Source organism: Ictalurus punctatus, chromosome 4 (genome assembly GCF_001660625.3).
Source record: "Ictalurus punctatus breed USDA103 chromosome 4, Coco_2.0, whole genome shotgun sequence".
In the NCBI taxonomy this organism is placed as follows: Eukaryota; Metazoa; Chordata; class Actinopteri; order Siluriformes; family Ictaluridae; genus Ictalurus; species Ictalurus punctatus.
Window position 1 is genome coordinate 19,478,473 of NC_071284.1, and position 23,879 is coordinate 19,502,351.

Sequence of the window (23,879 nt, forward strand, 5' to 3'; positions counted from 1 at the left end):
ATCAGGGCAATAATTAAGAAATTCCAGTCAACAATAAATGTTATGAATCAACCTGGAAGAGGATGTGTCTATATTGCCATAACAAACTATGAAGAGGATGGTTCGAGTGGCCAAAAAATCTCCAAGGATCACAGCTGGAGAATTGCAGAAGTTAGTTGTGTCTTAGGATCAGAAAGTCTCCAAAACTATAATCCAAAGTCACCTACATCACCTCAGGTTGTTTGGAAGGGTTTCAAGAAAAAAGCCTCTGATCTCATCCAAAAACAAACTTGGGTGTCTTCAGTTTGCCAGACACTAACAGAATGATTATAAACACAGAGAGGTAGCTATATTGAAAAGTACCTCATGCCTAAGGTTATATATGGCGGTGGCTCTTTTAACGTTTTGGAGCTGTTTTTTCTGCCAGAGGACCTAGACATTTTGTTAGGATACATGGCATCATGTACTCAAATATCAACAGATATTAAATGAAAACTTGACTGCCTCTGCCAGAAAACTTAAAAGGGCCATGGTTAGAGCTCCCAACAGGACAATTATCCAAAACTTGCATCAAAATCAACACAAAATGGTTTACTGACCACAAAATCAATGTCCTGTCAGGTCCCCTGACTTGAAACCCATAGAAAACCTGTGGGGTGAACTGAAGAGTCCACCAGCATGGACCTCAAAATTTGAAGGATCTGGGAAGATTCTTTATGGAGGAATGGTCTCAGATCCCTTGCAATGTATTTGGCAACCTCATCAAGCATTATAGGAGAAGACTCAGAGCTGTTATATTGGTAAAGCGAGGTAGCACAAGGTATTGACTGAGAGGGTGCCAATAACTTATTTTTATTTATTTATTTTAATATGAACCTATGTTGTTTGCAATTTGATGTCCATGAGAGCAGAGTATTTTTGTGATTTATTTATTTATTTTTTTAAACAAAAGGTTAAATAGACATTTTTTTGACAGCCTTCTTTGCTCATATTTACCAAGTGTGCCAGTGTTAGTGGAGGGCACTCTGTGTGTGTGTGTGTGTGTGTGTGTGTGTGTGTGTGTGTGTGTGTTTGTATATAAGCAATAAAAATAACATTAAGCACAGTTGAATCCATAACCAAATTTTCATGCCTGAAATGGCTGGAAATTTGACAGGAATGGAAACCAGGAGCACACTGTACCCCCACGCTTATGAGGATGGTGAATGAGGAGCAAAACCGAGTCTACTGATCTATTTTAGAATTTTGCATTTTAGTTTACTGTTGTGGTTTAGTTTCAAAATCTGCTTTTAAATGCCATTTTCATGGGCTTAATGGTAAATTTAGCATATTGCTGTACTCACCAGTGTTTGTTTAAAGTAGAGTGTTGTCCCCAGGTTTTGGCTCCCTGGGGTTGATGACCTCTGTTCTTGTGTGTCCTGATGGAAAGACCATTGAGGCTGAAGCTGCCCATGGCACAGTCACTAGGCATTACCGTGAGCATCAGAAGGTTAGTCCAGCCTACTTCCTCTTAATCACTGATTTAACTCTTTTTACTGACTACTATGGTTGTCATGAAACCATAAACATATCTTATGATACTATACCAGCCGAAGTATTAAGATATACTACGTAATAATTCATCATTCAAATCTACAAAATGAACCAAATTTACAGAAATACGTAAATATAAATGAAAGCAGACAAACCAGATTTTCCTCTCAATACTTTATTAATGAGAATGAATAACTGGAAAAACTCAAGAACAATCATAGAGTTGGCAAACAACTAATTCAGTCTGCCACATATTTGATCTATTGTTCCATAGAGCAATGTAATCGTGCAAATGGAAATTGTCCTCACCAAGAATGAACACATTAGGAATAAATAACTGAATTTGGAAATGAACTTCAAAAAAAAATCATAAAATTGGGAACGTTAGCATTCTTACAATAAAATAACATGGATAATATTACAGGGTTCATACAGATGATTCATAATGAAATTCAAGGACTATACAAGATCTGTCATTCTAAATTATTCATTTCTTCTTTTTAAATTCCAAAAAAAGAAAAATTATAATAATAATAATAAAACACAACCAATTTATATATGGTGCCTTTTCAAGCCATACTGGAATAAATTTCCAGTTCCAGGCATTGCAGTGCCTTCACCATAACGTCAAGGTGAGTGGCAGGAGCACTGTTGCTGACAACATTCATTGGAAAGTTGCTAAAAGTTAGCTAGATGATGTCATATGCCAATTAGCATATTCATTATCATCGTGTCGTATTTGCATTCTGCCTAGTGTAAACCCTTTACATCTCTCCTACTCTGTGCTCACATACTGTATTTTACTACAGCCAAATTCCTAATTAAGTTGTTCTTATTTACATATTTTTCTGATTCTGTTGTCAAACAATGGAACGAGTATGAAATAGCGATTGAAATGTAGCCCATTAAAACTACTTGTTAACCAGCAATCACTTCCAAGCCATTTCCATGCTGCTGCTCTGCACTGCTAAAATCCTGATTTAACCGACGTCCTGTAACAAAATCACCATACAGGTTAAAGACGGCTGTGCTGTGATTTTGGCTATATGTAAAATGATCACTCAGAGAAAGTGAGAAGCGAATGAATGTGCTGCATGCTCTCGTGCGTGCTCTCTCGCTCTCTCTCTCTCTCTCTCTCTCTCTCTCTCTCTCCCTCTCTCTCTCTCTCTCTCTCTCTCTGCCACTTACTGAACAGAGAAGACACAGAGAGGTGTGTCTGCAACAGGAAAGCAGGACCTCGTGCTTGCGTGGCAGTATTGGCAACTCTCTTCTATGGAAAGTAGCCAAGGTTTGCCCAAAAAGTCGCTAGATTTGTCACTAGGTGCTATTTTTAAGGGAAAAGGAGTCTGAGAAGTGGACCGGAGCTGTCTGTTAAAATAAATGGGCCCTCTTTTTCATATTTAGACAGCGTTTAGCCTAACGTTAGCTTGCTTACTAGCAAACACGGCTAATTTTACTATTTACACAAAGAGGTTAGAGTAATGTTAGCTCGCTTTACAGATTAATGTAAAGAATTTAGATTAATTTAACTGTCACTAACCCTTGTGTATTCTACAAAAGCAGTGAGATGTCTCGTTTTAGCAAAAAGATTATTAACATACATTTCTTACCATATTGCACATACATTTCTTACCATATTGACGATACCACCTTTTAAAAAACAGTGGCACTGATGGTATTTTGAAGCTTTAGTATCGCGATACTACCGTAGTACTGGTATACCGTTCAACCCTACTGTACACTAATTGTCTAACAGTATTGTGTTTTCCCTCTCCTGGGTATCATCAGCCTGGGCAGTTGCTTTTGAATGTATAAGTTATTTCACTTTGTGTTGCAAGACATTTACAATATTTGTTTAGAATACTTATTTAGAATACTTATTTACTATTGAATATTACATTTAATTATTACACTATTAACGTGAATGGTTTATTATCAAAGTAAATATTTATTGACTTTTGTGCTTGTTTTTGGTTAATAAGTACAAATATTTTTTTTATATACACAAAAAATTAAGCTTGTTGAGATTTAATGTAAGTCATAAAAGAACAAGAGTTAAATGTAAGCTTCTACAGTAAGATTTCATTCACTGGCCTTGGAGTCTTGAATGGGTTTTAGATAATTGCATCGAGTAGTGGCAGCAGCAATGACTGGAATGGTTTTCTTATTTTAATGTACTGTATGTATTTATACAGATACTCAAACCTTAATTTGGAGGTTCACACTTTTTTTTTTTTTTTTTCTTTTTTTTTGGTATTAATTTATCCTCAGGGAAGACCAACCAGCACCAATCCTATTGCGAGCATCTTTGCCTGGACCAGGGGACTGGAGCATAGAGGCAAGCTTGATGGAAACCCAGATTTGATCAAGTAAGATTATTTTGTCATTTTGTCATCTCATTCATCTTGGCTATATGAATTGGTACATTGTAAATGGTTTAGGTTAAAGACTTAAAAATACTTGATTTTATTTTTTTAATTAACAAAATTAAAAACAGGAAAAGAGTAGTAAAATGGTAAATATAACAATTGAAATGTATTTACCTTGCAGTTGTTATGAAACAGGGACCCGGAGAACGGAAGTAAGCGTAGGAGAGCAGTCTGTATTGTGCCACTTAAATAAACATACGAGGAGGCAGGAAACCAGATCTAAACATAAAACTCTAACCTAGAGCATGGACACTTCATATACCTAGAGTAGGAACACTTCATTTAACTAAAGCAGGAACTTCCCATTTACCTAAAGCAGGAATCTTCCATTTAACTAGAGCAGGAACATCTCATCAGACTAGAACAGGAACGTCTCATCAGACTAGAACAGGAACGTCTCATCACTCAACTATGACAGGGTATCAACTAAAGAACAGGAAAACAGACAGAGCATGGCAATATCACAACCTGGCACCATTATACATTCTGTTGTCTTCTCTGTTAGTCCTTTCTCCTCTTTACTTTACTTGGCTTGACCTTATGTTGCTTTACTACAACCCTTTAGGTTAGCTTAGTTTAATGCCACGCGATGTGTGCAGCAATGCGAGGGGTTTAAGTAGACAGTCCCTTGATTGCCGACAGCTGGCAACACTTAACCCAGCTTTAGCATCCATGCGCACTTCACTCACGTGCATGTGCGCGTTCTCAAGCTGCTCGTGCATGTTGTCGCCACAGCGCCATCTGCTGGCGATACCGTAACAGAACCCCCTGTCCTGGGCCCCTGTGTAATCTGTCTCTTGATGCACTGAAAAACAAGGCGGCCTCCGCTGGGCAGCAGACAGGCGGAGCACCACACCCAGTGGGACTGAAGCTCGGGGCGACATTCTCAGTGGGACTGAAATGCTGGGCGATGTCCCCAGCGGGGCTGGAAGGCTGCTTGACTTCCTCTGCGGAGCAAGAAAACAGAGTGACGTCCTCATCGGCGCAGGCAAACAGAACACTGTACTCAGTGGGGCAGGCAAACGGAATGCCATACTTGGAGGAGCAGTCAAACAGAGTGGCATACTCAGAGGTGCAGGAAAGCAGAGAGACGTCCTCTGCGGGGCTGGAGCTCGGAGGGACTTCCTCTGTGGGGCAGGACAATGGGACAGCTTCCTTGGCAGAACAGGACAGTGGGACAGCTTCCTCGGGCAGTGGGATGGCTTCCTCAGCAGAACAGGGCAGTGGAACATCTTCCTCGACTGAACAGGGCAGCGGGACAGCCCCCTCAGTGGCAGAGACCTCCCCGCGGTTCTCTGGCTGGAACTCCGAGGTCGCCAGGTTAAGCTTGGGCTGAGGCTCCGGAGCTGAGACCTCCCCGTAGGTCTCGGGCTGGAGCTCTGAGGCCGCCAAGTTGACCTCAGACGGGGGCCCAGAGGTCGCCAGGTTAACCTCAGCCTGGAACTCCGGAGCTGAGACCTCCTCATAGGTCTCGGGCTGGAGCTCCGAGGCCGCCAAGTTTACCTCAGACGGGGGCCCAGAGGTCGCCAGGTTAACCTTGGGCTGGAGCTCCGAAACTGAGACCACCTCATAGGTCTCGGGCTGGAGCTCTGAGGCCGCCAAGTTGACCTCAGACGGGGGCCCAGAGGTCACCAGGTTAACCTCAGCCTGGAGCTCCGGAGCTGAGACCTCCCCATAGGTCTTGGGCTGGAGCTCTGAGGCCGCCAAGTTGACCTCAGACTGGGGCCCAGAGATCATCAGGTTAACCTCAGGCTGGAGCTCTGGAGCTGAGACCTCCCTGTAGGTCTTGGGCTGGAGCTCGGCACGGGCTTGACTGTAGTAGTAGGTAAATGGCAGGGCAGGTTTGTTTGCGAGACTTACCCCCCCCAAAAGTTGTTCTAGCTTGGCCCTCGCTTCCGGACTCCCGGACCGCATCATGTACTCCCCCACAAATTGTTCTACACTATCAAGGTTCCCACATTTCCTATCCAGTAGGAGCTGCACCCACTGACGGGCCGGTCCAAAGAACCATGAATGACCACTTAATTGAAAAAAGAGATGAAAAATAAAATTCAAATTACAGCACAAGTTGAGCTAACACCGAAGGTTTACCCCTGATGATTCCATTTTTTTATGCTAAGATAATATTAGCAAGGCTAATACAGTCATAACCATGATGTAATTAAACAATTTGCTTTTGGATTTGTTTTGGAACATGAGACTAATTAATGAGACAATGTGTAAGCATTTAGCTAAAATGGACCTACGTTATTTATGATGTAGTTAAACAGAACGCTTGTTACAGTAGCCTAATTATGTCAATTGAGATGGGGCCAAATGCTAAGCTCACTGAAAACAACAGAAGCTAAATTTAAATCACCTTGACACTTGTGACACTTTTAGTTGTAGTGGTTGTGAAATCAATTTATAAACTTCATATGTAGGCCCTGTGTTTAATTGACCAAAAATCAGTTGCAATAGCTGAAAAGCGCAAAAAACATTCATTTTTACTAGTTACAATCTTTGTCACCTTTTTCACTGTTGATGAGTTTGCATCCCTGATCCCAACAATTCTCCCTCCCCTCATGATCCACGCCAGAAAAATCCCTACACCAAATCTTTTGTATTGCCATTCCTATCCCATCCCATTCAGGGGCCTTTTTTTTTTATTTATTTTTTTTTAATTTTTTTTTTTAATTATATATATTGACTAGCATTTCTCTCAACTTTTCTAATGGAATAGGGGCTCTCATTCTTCATAGTAAATTGAGGTCTGGAAAAAAAAATTACATAAAAAAAATAGAGATCTGATTTTATAGAGGGTGGAATAAAAGGACTTAAATTCAGCATTAGTATCCCAGGGATCAGTCATGACACCAAGAGGTGTATTAATGGCCATGATGAATATTTTTCATTGCTTTTTATCTAGTGTTGCCTTTGTTGCCCCATTATAGTACTTTTAGTTTTATGCTTTAGAAACTCAGTTCTGTATCTTAATGTATGTTAAGATACAGAACTGTTTTTGTCACATTTTCCCTCTTCTGTGTGTCCTCTGTATGGAATTCTCAAGGCATTTCCATCATATTGCTTTTGCTTAACTATGTTTGTTAAGGTGTGATGCAAACAGGATTGTCTCTAATGCATCCTTTTATGGCATCCAACAAAATCCTAGGTTCAGCCACAAAGGCAGCATTAACTTACATGAATGATTTTCTAGCTGGTGTTCATATGACTGTAAAATGGGCTTAAACAGTACTATTGTCTGATAGTGGACAAGGCTGAATTTCCACATTTATGTATTAAAATGTATGTAAAATTGTGCAGTGGATGCTCATATGTAGTCTGTTCTGGAATAACTTGTCTGGCAAAGTAAAAAAGTGAACTGTTAATGGGTTCATGACGCAATATAAATTTAAGCTGAGATCTGATGTGAAATCACAAAGCACTAAAGATTCATAAAGCAGGTTCAAGTACTGCATCTGTAATAATATTTGCACCTAACACAGAAATAGTCTTGAATGCATAGCAAAATTGTAGTCAAATTCGTAAAATCAGACTTGTATTTAGAGCGAGCATATACCGATATGACCGAGAACTTGCGTCCATAGATATTTGTCTTAATTTAAGAAATTCTACTATTATTGCTGCCAACCCTTTCCTAAATAGTAATTGAAAATTTATATTTCAATAAAACACATGATCTATATCATTTAGAGGTCGATGCAGCCACGTAGTAATGTTTGTTGGAAAACCTTCGCACATCTACAACCCTCAAATGAGACTCCTGAATGAAAGCTATATTCAATTCAGTTTTATTTGTGTAGCACTTTTAACAATGGACATTGTTATAAAGCAGCTTTACAATAATATAGAAATTAAAATTATAAATTTATTCATAATGAGCAAGCCAGGGGCTGCAGTGACAAGGAAAAACTCCCTGAGATGACATGAGGAAGAATCCATGAATGGAACCAGACATAAAAGGAAAACTTTTCTCATCTGGGTGACACTGGATGGTGCAATCTCTGGTAACTTGGGAGTAGCATGTGTAGCTAGAGAGAGGGGAAAGTAAGAGGGATGGGGAAGAGAGAGAGAATGAGAACACAGTTTATTAGGTATGCTCTTGTCCTGTAATTGTTTCAGAAAATGTACATTGCGTGCAGAGTGCAAGCAGGGACTGGCAAGACAAGTAATGACCGCATAACTAAACGTGAGGGCCAATATGTAACTGACATAAGGGTGCCCTGGGAGTGCCCAGTCACTCCACCTTCAACAAACCTGAGTGAACGCGCCTACGAACTCTACATATACTGTGCAACCGGAAAGTATTCACAGCGCTTCACTTTTTTTACATTTTGTTATGTTACAGCCTTATTCCAAAATGGATTAAATTCATTATTTTACTCAAAATTCTACAAACAATACCCCATAATGACAGCGTGACAGAAGTTTGTTTGAAATCTTTGCAGATTTATTAAAAATAAAAAACAAAAAAAGCACATGTACGTAAGTATTCACAGCCTTTGTTCAGTACTTTGTTGAAGCACCTTTGGCACCAATTACAGCCTCAAGTCTTTTTGAGTATAATGCTACAAGCTTGGCACACCTATTTTTGGACAGTTTCTCCCATTCTTCTTTGCAGGAGCTCTCCATCAGGTTGGATGGGGAGCGTCAGTGCACAGCCATTTTCAGATCTCTCCAGAGATGTTCAATCAGGTTCAAGTCTGTGCTGTGGCTGGGCCACTCAGGGACATTCACGGAGTTGTCCTGTAGGCACTCCTTTGTTATCTTGGCTGTGTGCCCCATCCAATTCCACAGACAACTAAAATATTTAGTTTCATTTTATTTCACTTCAAAAGGAAACCTTAAAACCTGCTGCTTTGTTTGCACCTGCCTGTGAAATTTGCTAATGAACTTACTTTTAATTTAAAATTTAATTTAAACCACCCACGAGCACCCAGTATGCTTTTACCCAGTGTGTTAATGAACACAGGGGTGGCACCACTGCTCATAATTTGATGGTTTTAAGGATAAAGTTTAAGCTATTAATGATGCACAGACCTTTTAATGAACATCAGAGTAGTTTGTATCGACTTCACATGCTTCATTTTTCATTTAACACCTTAGGCAGCTAATAACAGCAAAGAAAAATGGTTCAAAGTTAGATAGCACTAATTCTAAAAGACATGTTCACGTTCCCATAATAGACACTGTAGTAACTGTCTGTTTTCCTAAACATTTTTCCAGCAAGCCTTACTTACTTTATTTGAAGAATATTCTTTGAGGAATGTTCCTATAATTGACTAAGAATACAGAATGTGCATATGTCACTTAAAATATTGAAACTGATTCAACACATGATTAAGTACCCGTGAGCGTCAAAGCGCATTTAACCCTTTATCACTCATAGGAGATCCCCTTTAAGAGAAATGTCCCACCCCCCAGCTGAACTGGAAGTTTTGATTGGCATTTCAACTGAATCAGACCTGTCTGTAATTGCCAGAGTGCTGGATCACCGCCCCAGTAGTTTGAAAAGTGCAGGGTCAAATGCCAGCTTCCATTACTCTAGTGGCCCTGAACAAACATGCCTTTCTTTGTCCCTTGAGCTTCATATCTGGCTGCCTGCTCCCATGACTTTTTCTGTAGTGTCTTTTGGGATTGCAATCACAATGCATACTTTGAGCATGATCCAGTATCACCTACTGCACAGGTAGCTTCTTTAAGCAGTTTTGACATGTGAATGTGAATTCTCAAAATGCCTTGCTATCCCCAGGTTTTCTCAGACTCTGGAACGAGTGTGTGTAGACACTGTGGAGAATGGGGTCATGACGAAGGATCTGGCTGGATGCATTCATGGGCTCTCAAAGTAACTAATCTATTTCCATATATAGTCCATAAAAATTTGTCAAACTGTTTTCTTCTGCAAAGTCATACACCAACTATTTTTACCAAGGCATTTTGTAGTATATGTTTATGATAAGACTTCATGTGGTACCCACATTTATGCAATTTGGGAACTAATTCCTGTAGCAGATTTACTAGATGTCTACTTGGCAGTTCTCAGTTTAAAATACAGATCGGATTACTATTACATTTACATTTATTCATTTAGCAGACGCTTTTATCCAAAGCGACATACAAATGAGAGAATACAAGCTAAACATAAAACACATTTAGCAACAAAAAAAAGTGCTATTTATGTTGATTTAATTTTTTTCTTGTGTTTGTGTTATACAGTGGGAGAAATAAGTATTGAAAGCGTCAACATTTTTTTTCAGTAAATATATTTCCAGTGAGGCTATTCACATGAAATTTTCACCAGACATCAAGTAATCCATACCTATAAAGAAATCCAAAAATTTAAGTCCATAAATAAAGTTATGTTTAATAAACTGGAATGACACAGGAAAAAAGTATTGAGTACGCTAACTGAAATTTATTTAGTACTTAGTGGAGAAGCCTTTGTCTGTAAAGACAGCTTCAAGATGTTTCATGTATAAAGGAATTAATCGGCCACAGTATTCAGGTGTGATTTTGGCTCATTCTTCTAAATATATTGTCTTTAAATCTTGTTCAATTCGAGTCAAGTCAGGTGATTGACTGGGCCATTCTAACACCTTGATTGTTGTTTTTCCTCTGAAACCAATTGAGTTTCCTTTGCTCTATGCTTTGGATCATTGTCCTGCTGGAAGGTCCACCCACGTCTCATCTTCCTGGAGGATGCCATAGATTCTTCTCAAGAATATCCTGGTAGAGGGCTCCATTCATCGTTTCTTCAAGTATATGAAGTCTGCCAGTACCATGTGATGAAAAATATCCCCACACAATGTTGCTTCCACCTCCAAATTTCACTGTTGGTATAGTTTTTTAAGGGTGATGTGCAGTGCCAAATCTTCTCCAAAGATGGTGTGTAGTATGGCAGCCAAAAAGTTCAATTTTGCTCTTGTCTGACCAGACTACACTCTCCCAGACAGACTTCTACAAATGAGTTGTAGCAAACTTTAAATGAGCTTGGACATGCCTTTTCTTTAGTAATGGAGTCTTGTGGGTTGAGCGCGAGCAGTGGAGTGCATTGAATATTGTTTTCTCTGTGACAGTGGCATCTGCTGCCTCCGAGTGTTTCTGGAGCTCTTTCTAACTTGGCTTTTGGGCTACTCTTGGACTACTCTTCTGACTCCCTGGTCAGAAATCTTGCGAGGAGCTCCTCTGCCTGGCCGGTTGATGACTGAGAGATGTTGCTTCCACTTGCAGATAATGGTCCCAATGGCCCCAATGATTCAGAAGTTTTGAAATGTGTCTGTATCTGATTCCATCAATATGTTTTGCAACAATAAGGTTCCGAAGTTCTTGGGAGAGCTCTTTGCTTTTACCCATCATTAGATGTTTCTTGTGTGACATCTTGGAAACAAAAAACCTTTTTATAGACAATCAATTTACTAACCCGGCTGATATTAATTTGCACAGATAGGAGGTATAATTACTTATGGAATTCAGCTGGTTCCTTACCTTGCCTTGGAGAACTGCTTTTTCTTGTGTGTTCAATACTTTTTTCCTGTCATTCCACTTTATTACACATAACTTTATTTAAGGACTTTAATGTTGTGAATTCTATATTTCTTGCATTGATACCAATGTCTGGTGAAAATTTCATGTAAATAGCCTCATTGGAAATATATTTACTAAAAAAATGTTGACTTTCAATCCTTATTTCCCCTCACTGTAACCGTTTGAAGTACTTTGGCTTTTTGAAATTTAAGTATTAGAACCCTAAGAAATAGGCATTTTGTTTATCTAGTGGTGCTTAAAAAGTGCTTGAATTATAAAAAGTCAATAAATATGAAGTTGCTTAATGACTTTAAAGTGTTTATTTTCAATAGAACACTAATGCATTCAAAATATGACACCCTGCTGCTGTCCCTCTCCCTTCTCCTGCTGTTCACGCAATTATTTTCACCCGTACTCCCCCGCGAGCGCATGGTCCTGCTTTTCTGCGGCAGGTACACTGCTCTCTGTGGTTACTCCTCTTCAGTGAGTAGCAGAGAGGAGCTGCAAATTCAGTGTGAGAGGGGGAAAAAAAGAGACATTTTATTGCTTCTAACTTTATCTATGAGTGATCATTTTACATGTGAATATAGCTGAAATCACAATACACCTGTCATCTTTAACTTGTGTATGATGATTTTGTTGCAGTTATAAATCCGATTTTCTTTTTCATTGAAAGTTGTTGGGAACAGCGCTCCTGTCACTCACCTGGAGTATATTAACATTTATTGTGAAGAAGCAATGCCTAGGAAATGCAAATTTAGCCTAGCATGGCTGGAAAAGTTGCCATATAAAATTGGTTGTGTATTATTATTAATATTAGTAGTAGTAGTAAAAAAAAAAAAAAAAAGGTAAAAGAAGAAAAGAAATGTTTGAATGACATTGTCAAAATAGTGTTTGAAAAGTCCTGGAATTTTATTATAAAGCATCTGTATGAACCGTGAATTGTAGTAAATACTGTAGGTTTTCTCAATCAGTAATCCTTGAAATCAGTCAAATGAATTACTTATTTCTCAGTATTTTCTTTATACTTATTTGTAACTTGCCTTACTTTTTTGACTACAGTGTCAAGCTTAATGAGCACTATGTCAACACCACGGACTTCCTAGATGCAATCAAGACCAACTTGGACAAAGCCCTGGGTAAATGAAGGAGGAGGATACTGAAGCACATCTTTTCCTTTTTCCTTTTTTACCTCATTCAACTTAAATGTCATTGTTACCATAACCATTATTGGGAAGGGAAAAGTTGAAAAGAAACTTGTTTCTCTGCAGCGGCGTTGTTGGTTAGTGTTAGCTCAACTGTAGGTGTCATCAGTCCACTCCATTTCCTAACTGTCCTTATAACTACAAGGTTTAAGTTTTGTAATATGAAGTACTGTATGTAATACTGTATTAAACCTGGAAACATGAAAGGCCATTTTGGAAACCTTCTAATAAACTTGTTTCGTCTTATTTTTTGTACTATTTATAACATACCAGTTTTAAAGGTAAATTTATTAATATACAGTGTTGTCCAGAGCACCACAATTAACATAGAACTTTATCAACAGCATATTCACAATGATGTGCAAACAAAATCAAAGCTTATACAAAACAAGACTTGCCTTGCTTAGCATGGCAGGATACCTGAAGAATTCAGGACAGCATTTAAAACAGTAGAAATGTCCATTCTTGACTAGGATGTGCTTTATTAACATGTAGCATTGTCCAGGTGGCTGTTCAGAGGGTGTGAATGAGAAATTTTCTGTAAAATTATTGTTTCTACTTAACTTTACAATCATTCTGTCTTGCATCTATGGTCCTGCCACACATTTGCAGACTGTAATTCATCACTTTAGAGCACCATATGGAAAAGATGGATGGTACACAGTGTTACACATGGATAGTTAATATAGTTGTAATAAAGTTGTTTGGGGCATGATCTTCACATTCTGCCTTAGAGACCAAAAATAGCCTTAGGTGTAATGGTGTGATGTTTTTCCTGGGCATTTTAAGTGTTCCTTGTATTGTCAGGTAAACAAATGTGGTAAGAATATGTAATCTTTCTTTAGCTTTATCTCTAAAGCTTTAGTTACTGTTTTTTAAACCCCATATATAATCCCAGACTAAAAATTGTAGAGTGCTTTACAGATATGAAACATCAAAAGTATGTTACCCTTGAGCATCCCAAGAAAATAAAATTGTGCAAAATAAAAATGGCACAAATATACCAGAAAGGTATGACACTGAACTGTTTCTGCAATGGGACCTGGACAGTAGATGCAGTTTGCAGTCACTTAAGTGTTCCTCAAGCAATTTGTCAAAACTTTTGTTTTTTTAATTTAAGATATCAGAAATTAAGTTGTACCACATGGTTAGAAGCCAAACAAACAAGATTTTGCACATTGTCTGCTTTTGTAGTAGCTGCTAACATGAAAGACAAGTTTCTACTCAATTCCAGATTATCTGTGTGCATGTGGTGTAAATAAGTTACAATGGCAGTAAGTCCCCTGGATGAAATGACAATTTATCACATTATGGATATTATATTATGCTACAATTCACTTTTCTGTGAATCTCTTTATACATTTTAGAAAAGATATAATTTTTTAAATAATTACAAGCTGATGTGTACAAATTTTGTACTTGGTCTTTAAAATTGTAAAATATTAAGTTTTATTAAAACATAAACAAAAAAACAAAGGCTATCATGTGCTTCCAACAGGGCACATGAAACCAGCTGACCACATCTCTGAACATGGCCAATTTTGCTCTATTTGTCTCCTGGCAAAGGATGGCTGTGGCATCTTTGTGATTCAAAATCGCAGTCTCTGGCTTGCGCCACTTGGGAGCGCTACAGATTTTTTAAAAATTGGTTTCTCTTTCAGTGTTAAATATTTTTTAAAATAAAGCAAAAAAAACGAAATAATACAAAAACTGATAAAATAAATGTAAAAATAAAAATGTATTCAATTTTTTTATTAATAATAAATTTGCTTTGATTTAACCATTTGTTAATGCAACACTACTGTATTGCTTGTTTGAGAGAAAACCTATATCGTGATACATCATAGAAATAATCGTGATGTGATATATTTTTGTCAAATGGCACACCCCTACCCTGAAAACATTTTAAATAGTTAACTCCTCTTTCACCTGATTCTGTTTATATAAATTGAGAATTTTTTCAATATCACACATAAAACCACAAAATTCCTTAAAAATCTGATTCAGGGAGTGTATGCGAATCAGTTATCAATGCCACAAAATACACTCCACTTCTTTGGACTCCCCACATCCAAAATTTAAGAATGATGTGGTACTGGTACCTAGAAACTTTAAGACACGTAACTTGCATGCTAAGATGGCTAGCTGATTTAGCTAATGCTAATAATGAACAAAATAGTATTGATGGATCTAGTTTATGTTGACAGATTTGGCTATTGTTAAATAATTAGCTGAATATGACCATGCAAATCAAGGCTCCTACTAAAATCCCACTTGGGTTTGCATGTGACAAATGTAAGGTGATTTACTAGAAGTGAATAAGCTAGTTAACCGGATCATAGCATTTTTATGATGATGTTCCTAATCTATTTTGTTCATCACTTTTTTTATGTTAAGTACAATTTATTATTCTACATTATGTTTTTGTATAAGCTTTGATGGTTTACAATTACATCAGGGATATTTTCCGAAGGGCTGAGGGTTGTCTGTTAAGTGCCCCTGTATAGACTGCTGCATGGCAATTTTGAATTTATCACAAAAATGTTATTTTTGAAAGCTTTCTGAAGTGGAGTATGGCATTAGATCATTATAGACAAGGAATTTTCAGCTGATGTCCTCAAATTATTACCCACTGTGTGACACCTAAATATAGTATTACATTTGCGTTTAAATAGAACCTAAGAAGCTCTAATGGTCTGGAGGCATATAAATGATTTCCTCTTACAGAGTAATCAACATACCAGTGCATGACCACCAGCAGCCATTTCATCATTAGTCTATGTTAAAACTTTGAGGTTTAAAAAAACAGGCCATTGGTGAGTTTGAGTGTCTCACAGTGCATTATGCTGTGGTGTAGTATGCAGCAGCCTTTGTATAGTTGTAAAAGCCCATCTCAGCCAGTTTGGCCAAGTCTTGTGTGTTGTTGTTAGCCAGATTTTCTCTTTCACTGTAGTCAAAGCTGTCTTCTTCATAGTCCTCCTGACCTTCCATATCAGGGTGGCTGTCTGAATATACAAAACAATTATTGAGACATCAATTCTATTTACACAAGTCAATCAGCTGTATTAAGTGTCCAATGGACAATTTTGTGCTAAATTTAAAGTTTAACATTAAAATGTTATGTTAAACCTTTTGTAATGATCAGTCAAGAGAGCAGAATAACATTTCAAAGGCAGCCCTAAATCGCAGGTCAAAGCAAGCCATAAACAAGTACATTCTTACCTTGGCCATCAGGCAAGACATCTAGAATTCCATGCTTCACCTTCATATGCCTGCTAAGATTTCCCTTTAGGTTGAACTTGCTGCTGCAGTAGGGGCACTTGAAGGGCTTGCTACCAGCATGAAGGTGCATGTGGCCAAGTAGGTTATACATTCTATTAAATGATTTCCCACACACCTACAAAGCAAAATTGGTGAACAGCACATTTATGATTCTAGTTTAGGACACCCAAATCAGCTGTGTCTCAGTGAAGATATCATGTCTATATTCCAGTTTAGGCCTAAAGTTAAAAAAAAATGGAAAAAAAATTGTATACACTCAGACCCTGCAAAGTTGTTCCTATCTAACCTTGCATTTGAAGGGTTTGACTGGAAGGTGGACAATCATGTGGGTTTTGAGGGTCTGTTTCTGGACGAAGGTCTTAAAGCAGATGTGGCACTGGAAAGGTCGCATACTGGTGTGGATCAGCATGTGGCGCTTCAGATTGGCTGACAGGGTGAACTCACGTGAACACACGTCACATTTGTACTCTTTCATCCCCTTTAAAAGAGACACAACCAAGTAAGTAAAAACAATTTGGTTTGGTTTCTTGTTTAGAAGAATTAGCTTCCTACACTTACTATCAACTCTTATTTAATGTGTAGATTAACTGAGGTGGGAAAGGGACATAGTAATGGAATCATAGTGGAAATTGATACAGTTTCCATAGTTGTTGCTTATGTCCACCAAGTGCTATAGATCTTCTATTCTTCTATCTTCAACTGAAGGTGTGGTTTAACATTCTCATCTCAGTAAAGTTATTAGAAATCTGCTCTCTATGTATTTGAATGACTTTATAAATGTTAATAGCTGTTCATGATCTCTATATAAAATTGGTCATGGGGATTATTTCCTTTTGGGCTACTAATATATTTGTAACGTGGAATTTATTTATGTATTTATTTATTTATTTATTGCTGCTTGGATTAGGTGGTTTAGGTGGAATATCTTGGATCATGTGGCTAATTTTACAGGAAATTCTACTATATGTTTTAATCAAATGGATTTCTTCTGAGAAGACTTAATTAATGTCCATTAACATGTGAACGATATAATCCCCTAACTGTAATTATTATAGGACAGTCACATAACCTAATTACACTGTCGCATTATAAATTTGAGATCAGCCAATTGACTAGTTAAATAAATTTACAGCTAGTGCAAGTTGAGTGTTTTGGTATATAATGCAAAACTCACAAGAACACACGTTACATTTTTTCATCCCCTTTAAAAGAGACCCTACCATCCATCCATTTTCTCTACTGCTTATCCTAGACAGGGTAGAATGGGAGCCTATCCCAGGGAACTTGGGGCATGAGGCGGGGAAAACACTAGATGGGAGACCAGTCCATCGCAGGACACAATTGCACACACATCACACAATTTGGAAATGCTAATCAGCCTACACAGCTCTTTGGACTTGGGGAGGAAAACCAGAGTACCCGAAGGAAGCCCATGAAGCATGGGGAGAACATGCAAGCTCCATGCATGCAGGGCGGAGCCAGGATTTGAACTCCCAACCCTCGAGATGTGAAGCAAACATGCTAACTACTAAGTCACCGTGTCCCCGCACAACCAAGTCAGTAAAACAATTTGGATTCGTTTCCTGTTTAGAAGAATTAACTTCCTACACTTACTATCAACTCTTATTTAATGTATAGGTTAACTGAGGTGGGAAAAGGACATTCTAGTGGAAGTGGATACAGTTTCCTTAGATGCTGCTAACGTCCATCAAATGTTATAGAACTTGTGGTACCCAGGCAATGGAAGGTGTGGTTCAACAATCTCATCTCAATAATGTTATAAGAAAATGTTTAGAGGAATTATGTATCTGCACTCTACTTATTTGAATGTCTTTATAAATGTTAATAGCATTAGTGCTCAATGATCTCTCTGTATTAAATTGGTCCTAGGGGATGGTTTCTTTTTGGGCTACTAATATATTTGTAACATGTGGAATGTTTTTTTCTGCTTGAATTAGGTGTGGGCTGGCTAATCTTACAGGAAATTCTACTGTAATATGTGTTTTAATCAAATGTATTTCTTGTGAGCTTGTATGAAGGCTTAATTAATGTCCAATAACATGTTGTGAATGATATAATCCTCTAACTGTAAGTATTTTAGGACAGTCACATAACCTATATACACTGTGGCATTATACATTTTAGATAAGTGGAATGACTAGTTAAATAATTATACAGCTAGTGCAAGTTGAGTGTTTTGGCTTATATGCATTTGAGCCAGTTTATTTACAGTGTCTGTAGTTATAAAGTTATATAGTAATTACTGTGAAGTGAAGTATTAAAAAGGGGAATTACTCTTACAATGAGAAATATTCACAGCACAAAGTATATACAGGAATAATGTCAATTACCTATTGGTGCTATGAGTAAATTGAAGGATGGTTCTACAACAGCTAGAAAAGTGAATTTGACTGACTAAATGAAAGGGTAGGGACTGACTCAGAGGGCTCAGATTAAACTGAAAAAAGCTGTGGCAGTCTGAGTCTCACAGACATCTTGTGATAAATCCTATCATACTATCGCCCACTATCATCTCACTTTTTCTTCCAGGAACACATTTCACTTTGCATGCTTTGTTATAGCTGTATTACTAAAGAAATGAAGGATAAAGAGCATAGGCCAAAAACCCTGCAGACAAGTAGGATTACAAAAGAATTGCAGGAAGAAACTGAGCTTAAAAGTACCTTGTGTTCGAGGGCCTGCTGTGCTAGTACCTTGTGTGTGAGCAGGTGCTGTTTGAGGTGGTGAACCTGTGCAAACTCTAAGCCACACTCAGAACAAATGTGGGGCCGCATGTTCTGGTGCTTCATTAGGTGGTTCTGCAGCTGGCTCCGGTAGGCAAAGCTCTTATGGCACTCACTACACTGAAAGGCGGCAGGCCCCTGGTGACTGACCTGGTGCCGCCTGAGGTGGGCATAGGTGGGGAATTCCATGGTGCACTGTGTGCAAATATGACACCGCCCATTCTCGTGCTTGGCCTCGTGTGTGCGCAACTCGCTGGGGTAGGCAAACCCACGTCCACAGAAGCGGCAGCTGTATGGCTTGATGTCACTATGCTGCAGCATATGGCGCTTGAGGTGGCTGGTCTGTGTGAAGGCCTTCTTGCACACAGTACACTTATGTGGCCTTGTGCCTTGGTGCGTAAGCAGATGTGTCTGCAGGTGGCTTGGTTGCTTGAACAGTTTTCCACAGTGCAGGCACTCATGTGGCTTGACCCCACTGTGACCCAGGATGTGTGTAACCAGATTGTACTTTGATGTGTAAGACTTCTCACACATCCGGCACTTCCAGCGCTTCAGGCCTTCACCCACATCCACACAGTATGACTCGTCGATCTGCACATTGACGTCCAGACGGTCAATCTGCACACGGCGGGCTGCAGGATTCTCACCATCTGCCCATGTCGCCACCTGCACACCATCATCATAGTCTGCTGGTGTCAGGTCTGACTCAGCAGCTTCATAGGTCAAAATACTAGATTCATAGTAGCGTCTTATCACAGGGCTCACTTCTTCCTCAGGAGTCTTAAGATTCGGTGCTCTTTGCTTGTCTGGCCCCTCCTCTTTGGTGTGTCCTCCTTCAGGCTGGCTGCCTGCTTCTATTTCCTGTGTGTGATCAGCATCCTGTGAAGTTGTGTCTGAATCTGGATCGCTCTGCTGGGTGTTTGACTCCTTTGCATCCTCAGGGCTGCCTTTATTTTGCTCCTCCTTTAATGTCAGTCTGTGGGGGGCAAGGTCCAACACTTCAGACTCGCTGTCATTGCAATGAACATTTGAGTAATAACAGGGGATTGAATACTCAGGCTGCTCTCCTTTCACCCAAGTCTGTACATTTATGGATTTCTTAGCCAGTTCTACTGCCTCTTTGTTTTCACGTTGGTGCCTCTTGGCCTTTCCCTGAGGTCCTGAACGCCTCTTTTCCACCCCCAAAAGTCCATGTGGCCTCCTATTTTCTCCATTGGGCTCAGGTAGGTAGTCTCCATTTGCGCCAATCAACTGGTCTGAATACTCATACTCCATTGCATCTGGAGGTGGAGGTGGGCATTCACGAGCCTCTCCAGTGTAAAAGCCATTAGGGGCGATGGTGGTGCCAAAGATTTCATTCTGAGATATGAGACCTAGCACAGCGGCTTGAGCCAGGGACAGGACCACCACTGGATCAGTTTGTGTGCCAGCATCCACCACATTCCCCATCACTTCATTGTAGCAGCACACCAGAGGAACTGCATGCTCCTCCTTCAAGACAGCGAATGACACACCATCAGAAAACATATAATAGTAAATCCTATGGCTGTGAACTACAGTCATGGCAACAGTCACTACAGTAGAATTGTAGCATTCACATCATCTGAATAAATGTGACATGAAGGAAAATGAGAGAGAGAACAAGCTAAGTTTACATATTTTACTTTAACCAATACCAATGCCAACCTTCCCTATACACTTAAAAAAAAAATCCTTGCATGTTATTTACCATGGCTACACAACAAAAAAGCAACGCGGCTCAATAAGGCCTGAGAGTATGTTAAATATAGGAGGTGAAGATTTATGCAAAATGCCATCGTTCCTTCCTCAATGGCTTTTAAAAGAACACATGGCACTGGAGCATAGGGCCAACCCGGAAGCCAACATCCGTAGACTCTCCACAGCATTTCCTATAGTCCAGCAGTGCTATTGTTGGGTTGGAGGACATGCTAACACTAAAGCTAGTGCAACTTTGGTTACAAAGAACTTAGATATAAAGTTCAACTTCAGCAAACATCAGTAATTACAATACAGCCTGTCCCAGGACTAAGGATAAAGGCATTCTTGCAACTAGACTAATGATGTGGCACTCTAATGTTCTCCTACAGAGCAATGTCAATGGTGATGTAATGTAATATATTAGCTCTGAGGTTACTGGAATATAACATAAAAACACCTGTAAACAGGACACACAGCAGTAGAATAATATTCACCCTCTGTGTGCAGAGTAAAATATCATTAACACCAGACTGATTATGATTTTTAACAATGTGTTACCTTGACCGGTATAATATGAAAGATAAATATGAAATATGATATGTGCAAATGCTAATAATTTGTCTGCATAAGAACACATAAGTGAAAGACAGTTATACTGACCGATGAATGACAAATGGAGGAAAAGGGAACAGAGAGAAGTGAGAGAAACAGCAAGAAGGAAAACTGGATGGCCTGATAACCACGTCATTTATAATTATTTATGTAAAGCAGATGGGGGTGGGGTGGGGGGATGATTGGGTGATTGCCGTAGAGAGAATGAAATTGAAACAGAAGGAAAGTGAGGGTTGATGGAGGAAACATGTGAAAGAGGAAAATGAAGGGGTGAGAGTGAGGGAGAGAGAGAATGAAGGGGAGAGAGATAAAGAGAGACACAAATAGAGAGAGTGAGAGGAAAAAGCAAGGGGATGGCGGGGGAAGAGAGACAGAAACAGAGAGTACAAGGGAAAGATAAAGAGAGAGACAGAGTGGGAGGGGTTGTGGGGAGTGAGAGACTGAAACAGAAAGAAAGAGAGATAGAGGGTGAGAAAAAAAGCAAGAGCAGGAAGGGAGGGAGTAGGAAAGAGAAAGAGCAGAGAAAATAACTGGCAAAATGAAAGACAGAAAGACAAATGAAAGAGAGCCAGTCAGGCTGGATAGGTGCACTGTCACTAAGAGCAGAGCTGAACTGAATGTTAATATAAACAAAACCATGATATTAACCCATGGTGCATATATAAATGTGTATGAGTGTGACTGAGAGATGGTATACTATAGTTAAAATTGACAAGAGTATGTTGGAGAGATAGAGTATATCCTTTATTAGTAAAGGATTTACTCCTGTCACTCTGAAGTTTCCCATTTTCAGGAAAGAAAAACATTTTAAAAAGTGAAACTTTTTGGACAGCAATTAACAAACTTTAAAGTGAAGCTGTAATGCAATTACCGATAGTGTTAAATCTTGTGTGTTAAAACTGTACTTACCACATTGCTCCGGGAGTGATGTTTAAGGTGTTTCAAAGCTCTCATCCTTCAAGTGAAGTGTGGAGCAAAAAAACCCACCTCTTATTTATAGCTGAGGGAGAGAAAGGGGTGGTGCCTCTGCTCATCCTCCTCCTCCCACTGTTGCTGTTATCAGAACTGACTGTGCCGGCCTCTCTTTCTTTCTCTCTCACGCACACACACACACACACACACACACACACACACACACACACACACACACACACACACACACACACACACATTCTTTTTTCTTTCTTTCTCTTTCCCTCTTTGCCCTTCTTTCTTTTTTCTCTCTCATTCACACATGCCAGTGTGCTCGCGCACGCACACACACACACACACACTTTTGTATTACTCCTCTTTCTCCCTGACACACACACAAACACACACTACATGGCCCTATGGCCCTTCAACAAACATATACCTCTAAATAGCCTATACAAACAAAAGCTCTTGCTTTTATTCTTTAGAAACACACATGCACACACCGTTTCCCCCTTAGCCACATATTCTTTAAAAACACATTTCAAGCAATCAAAATATACACATACACAGATTTGTAATAAGTGATGTGTAATGTACTTCCTAGAGCAGCTGTGGGTAGTTACTCTTGTTTATTTCCAAATTTCAAACAATTAAGCTGCAGCACGTTATACAATATCTGAAAGCTAGTGTGAAAAAAGTGCCTTAAGAAAAGCAGAGAGAAAAGCATTTTGGAAAAAGAGCTAGGGAGGGAGACAGACAGGGGAGAGAGAATGAGAGGAAGAGGGAGGGGGTGAGAGAGGTATGGGGGATGACAGAGAAATAGAAAGAGAGGTGTGGGGGAGGGTGAGAGAAAGAGAATGCAGCAAAAAAGGAGGAAAAGAAACTGGGGGAGGGATAGCGAGAACATAAGAAAAGATGAGGTCAAAGAAATAAGACAGAAAGAGAGAGTAGGGAGGGGTGCACTAGGGAGGGTGGGGATTGCAGGAGAGAGGGAACGGAAGGGTGAAAGAGAATGCAGTGAAGGTAAGAGAAACAGGCAAAAAGGGAAATGGTGGAGGGTGAAAATAAAAGAATAATCATGAAAAAGATATACTGCAAATGCAGAATAGAGAGGAGGATGAGGGATGGAGGGAGCAGGATAAGAGAGAGAAAAGAAAGAAAAAATGGAAAGATAAGAACAACAAAAAATATATAATTTTTAACTGTTGTAGTTCTAGTTTTGGTTAGTGTGTGAATGCACCTGGTGGCTGTTTGCAGGGTGTGTACCAAAGGTGATTTGAACCTCAGTTGTTTCTCGATTATAGAAAAAATTCAGAGTATTAGAATAAAACTTCCTGTAGGCTGGTTAACACAGGGGCCCGAACCTGTCATCTCACAAAAGCGCTCACCTTGTGCGATCTGTGTATTCTAAAATGGAACACACCTGGGTGGCTTTAATGACATGTACTGTATGAGGGGAGGGGAGAATTTTAAAATTGCTGAACAGGAAACGTAATCCATTAAATAAACAAAGTAAAAAGAAACAAAGAAAAAATATGACATTGTAGGAAAGTACTGAGAGAATGTGTGAGAGGGAGCAAGGAAGAGAAAAGGAGTGTGTGTGTGTGTTTGTGTGTGTGTATGTTTGGCTGTGAAAGAGATGAGATGAATGTGTGTGAGCGAGCGAAATGAAGAGAGCAAGAGGATAGAGGGAAAGATATCGGGAAAGGGAGGGTAGAGAGACAGAGATAAAGAGAGATTGAGGGAGGCTGGGAGGAGGGTGGACACAGCCAGAAGTTGAGAGACAGAATGAGAAAATAGAAAGAGTGCAAGGGGAAAAAAAACAAAAAGATAAATAACAGAAAGGCAAAGAAACCTTATGAAAGAAGTAATGGCTGGGGACGTGTACATGAAACAATACATGGCCATGCCTATAGGGGAAAAGGGAGAATGGAATC

The 23,879-nt window shown here is 39.3% G+C and overlaps 2 protein-coding genes across 4 annotated transcripts in view; one reads left to right on the forward strand and one right to left on the reverse strand.

The window, feature by feature from the left end:
- Window positions 1–12,916, forward strand: part of idh2 (isocitrate dehydrogenase (NADP(+)) 2) — a 64,593-nt gene extending 51,677 nt beyond the window's left edge. The window contains exons 8-11 of the mRNA XM_017465598.2: window positions 1,356–1,468; window positions 3,784–3,881; window positions 9,694–9,786; window positions 12,528–12,916. Coding sequence (XP_017321087.1) covers window positions 1,356–1,468; window positions 3,784–3,881; window positions 9,694–9,786; window positions 12,528–12,612 — 389 coding nt within the window. The 3' untranslated portion in view covers window positions 12,613–12,916. The remainder of the gene's footprint in view (window positions 1–1,355; window positions 1,469–3,783; window positions 3,882–9,693; window positions 9,787–12,527) is intronic.
- Window positions 12,917–12,939: 23 nt separating this feature from the next.
- Window positions 12,940–22,016, reverse strand: znf710a (zinc finger protein 710a). Of its 3 annotated transcripts, none has more exons than XM_047154999.2 (5): window positions 21,937–22,016; window positions 18,667–20,187; window positions 16,239–16,430; window positions 15,893–16,067; window positions 12,940–15,675 (listed from the first exon to the last, which is right to left on the reverse strand). In XM_047154999.2, exons 1-5 carry the CDS (start codon window positions 21,979–21,981, stop codon window positions 15,512–15,514), a joined length of 2,097 nt encoding a protein of 698 aa, XP_047010955.1. In that variant the 5' UTR covers window positions 21,982–22,016; the 3' UTR covers window positions 12,940–15,511. The 3 variants fall into 3 exon arrangements, with proteins under 3 accessions (XP_047010955.1, XP_047010952.1, XP_047010956.1); XM_047154996.2 differs by having other exon boundaries at window positions 18,637–20,187; XM_047155000.2 differs by lacking the exon at window positions 16,239–16,430 and having other exon boundaries at window positions 18,637–20,187.
- Between the last annotated feature and the right edge of the window lie 1,863 nt (window positions 22,017–23,879).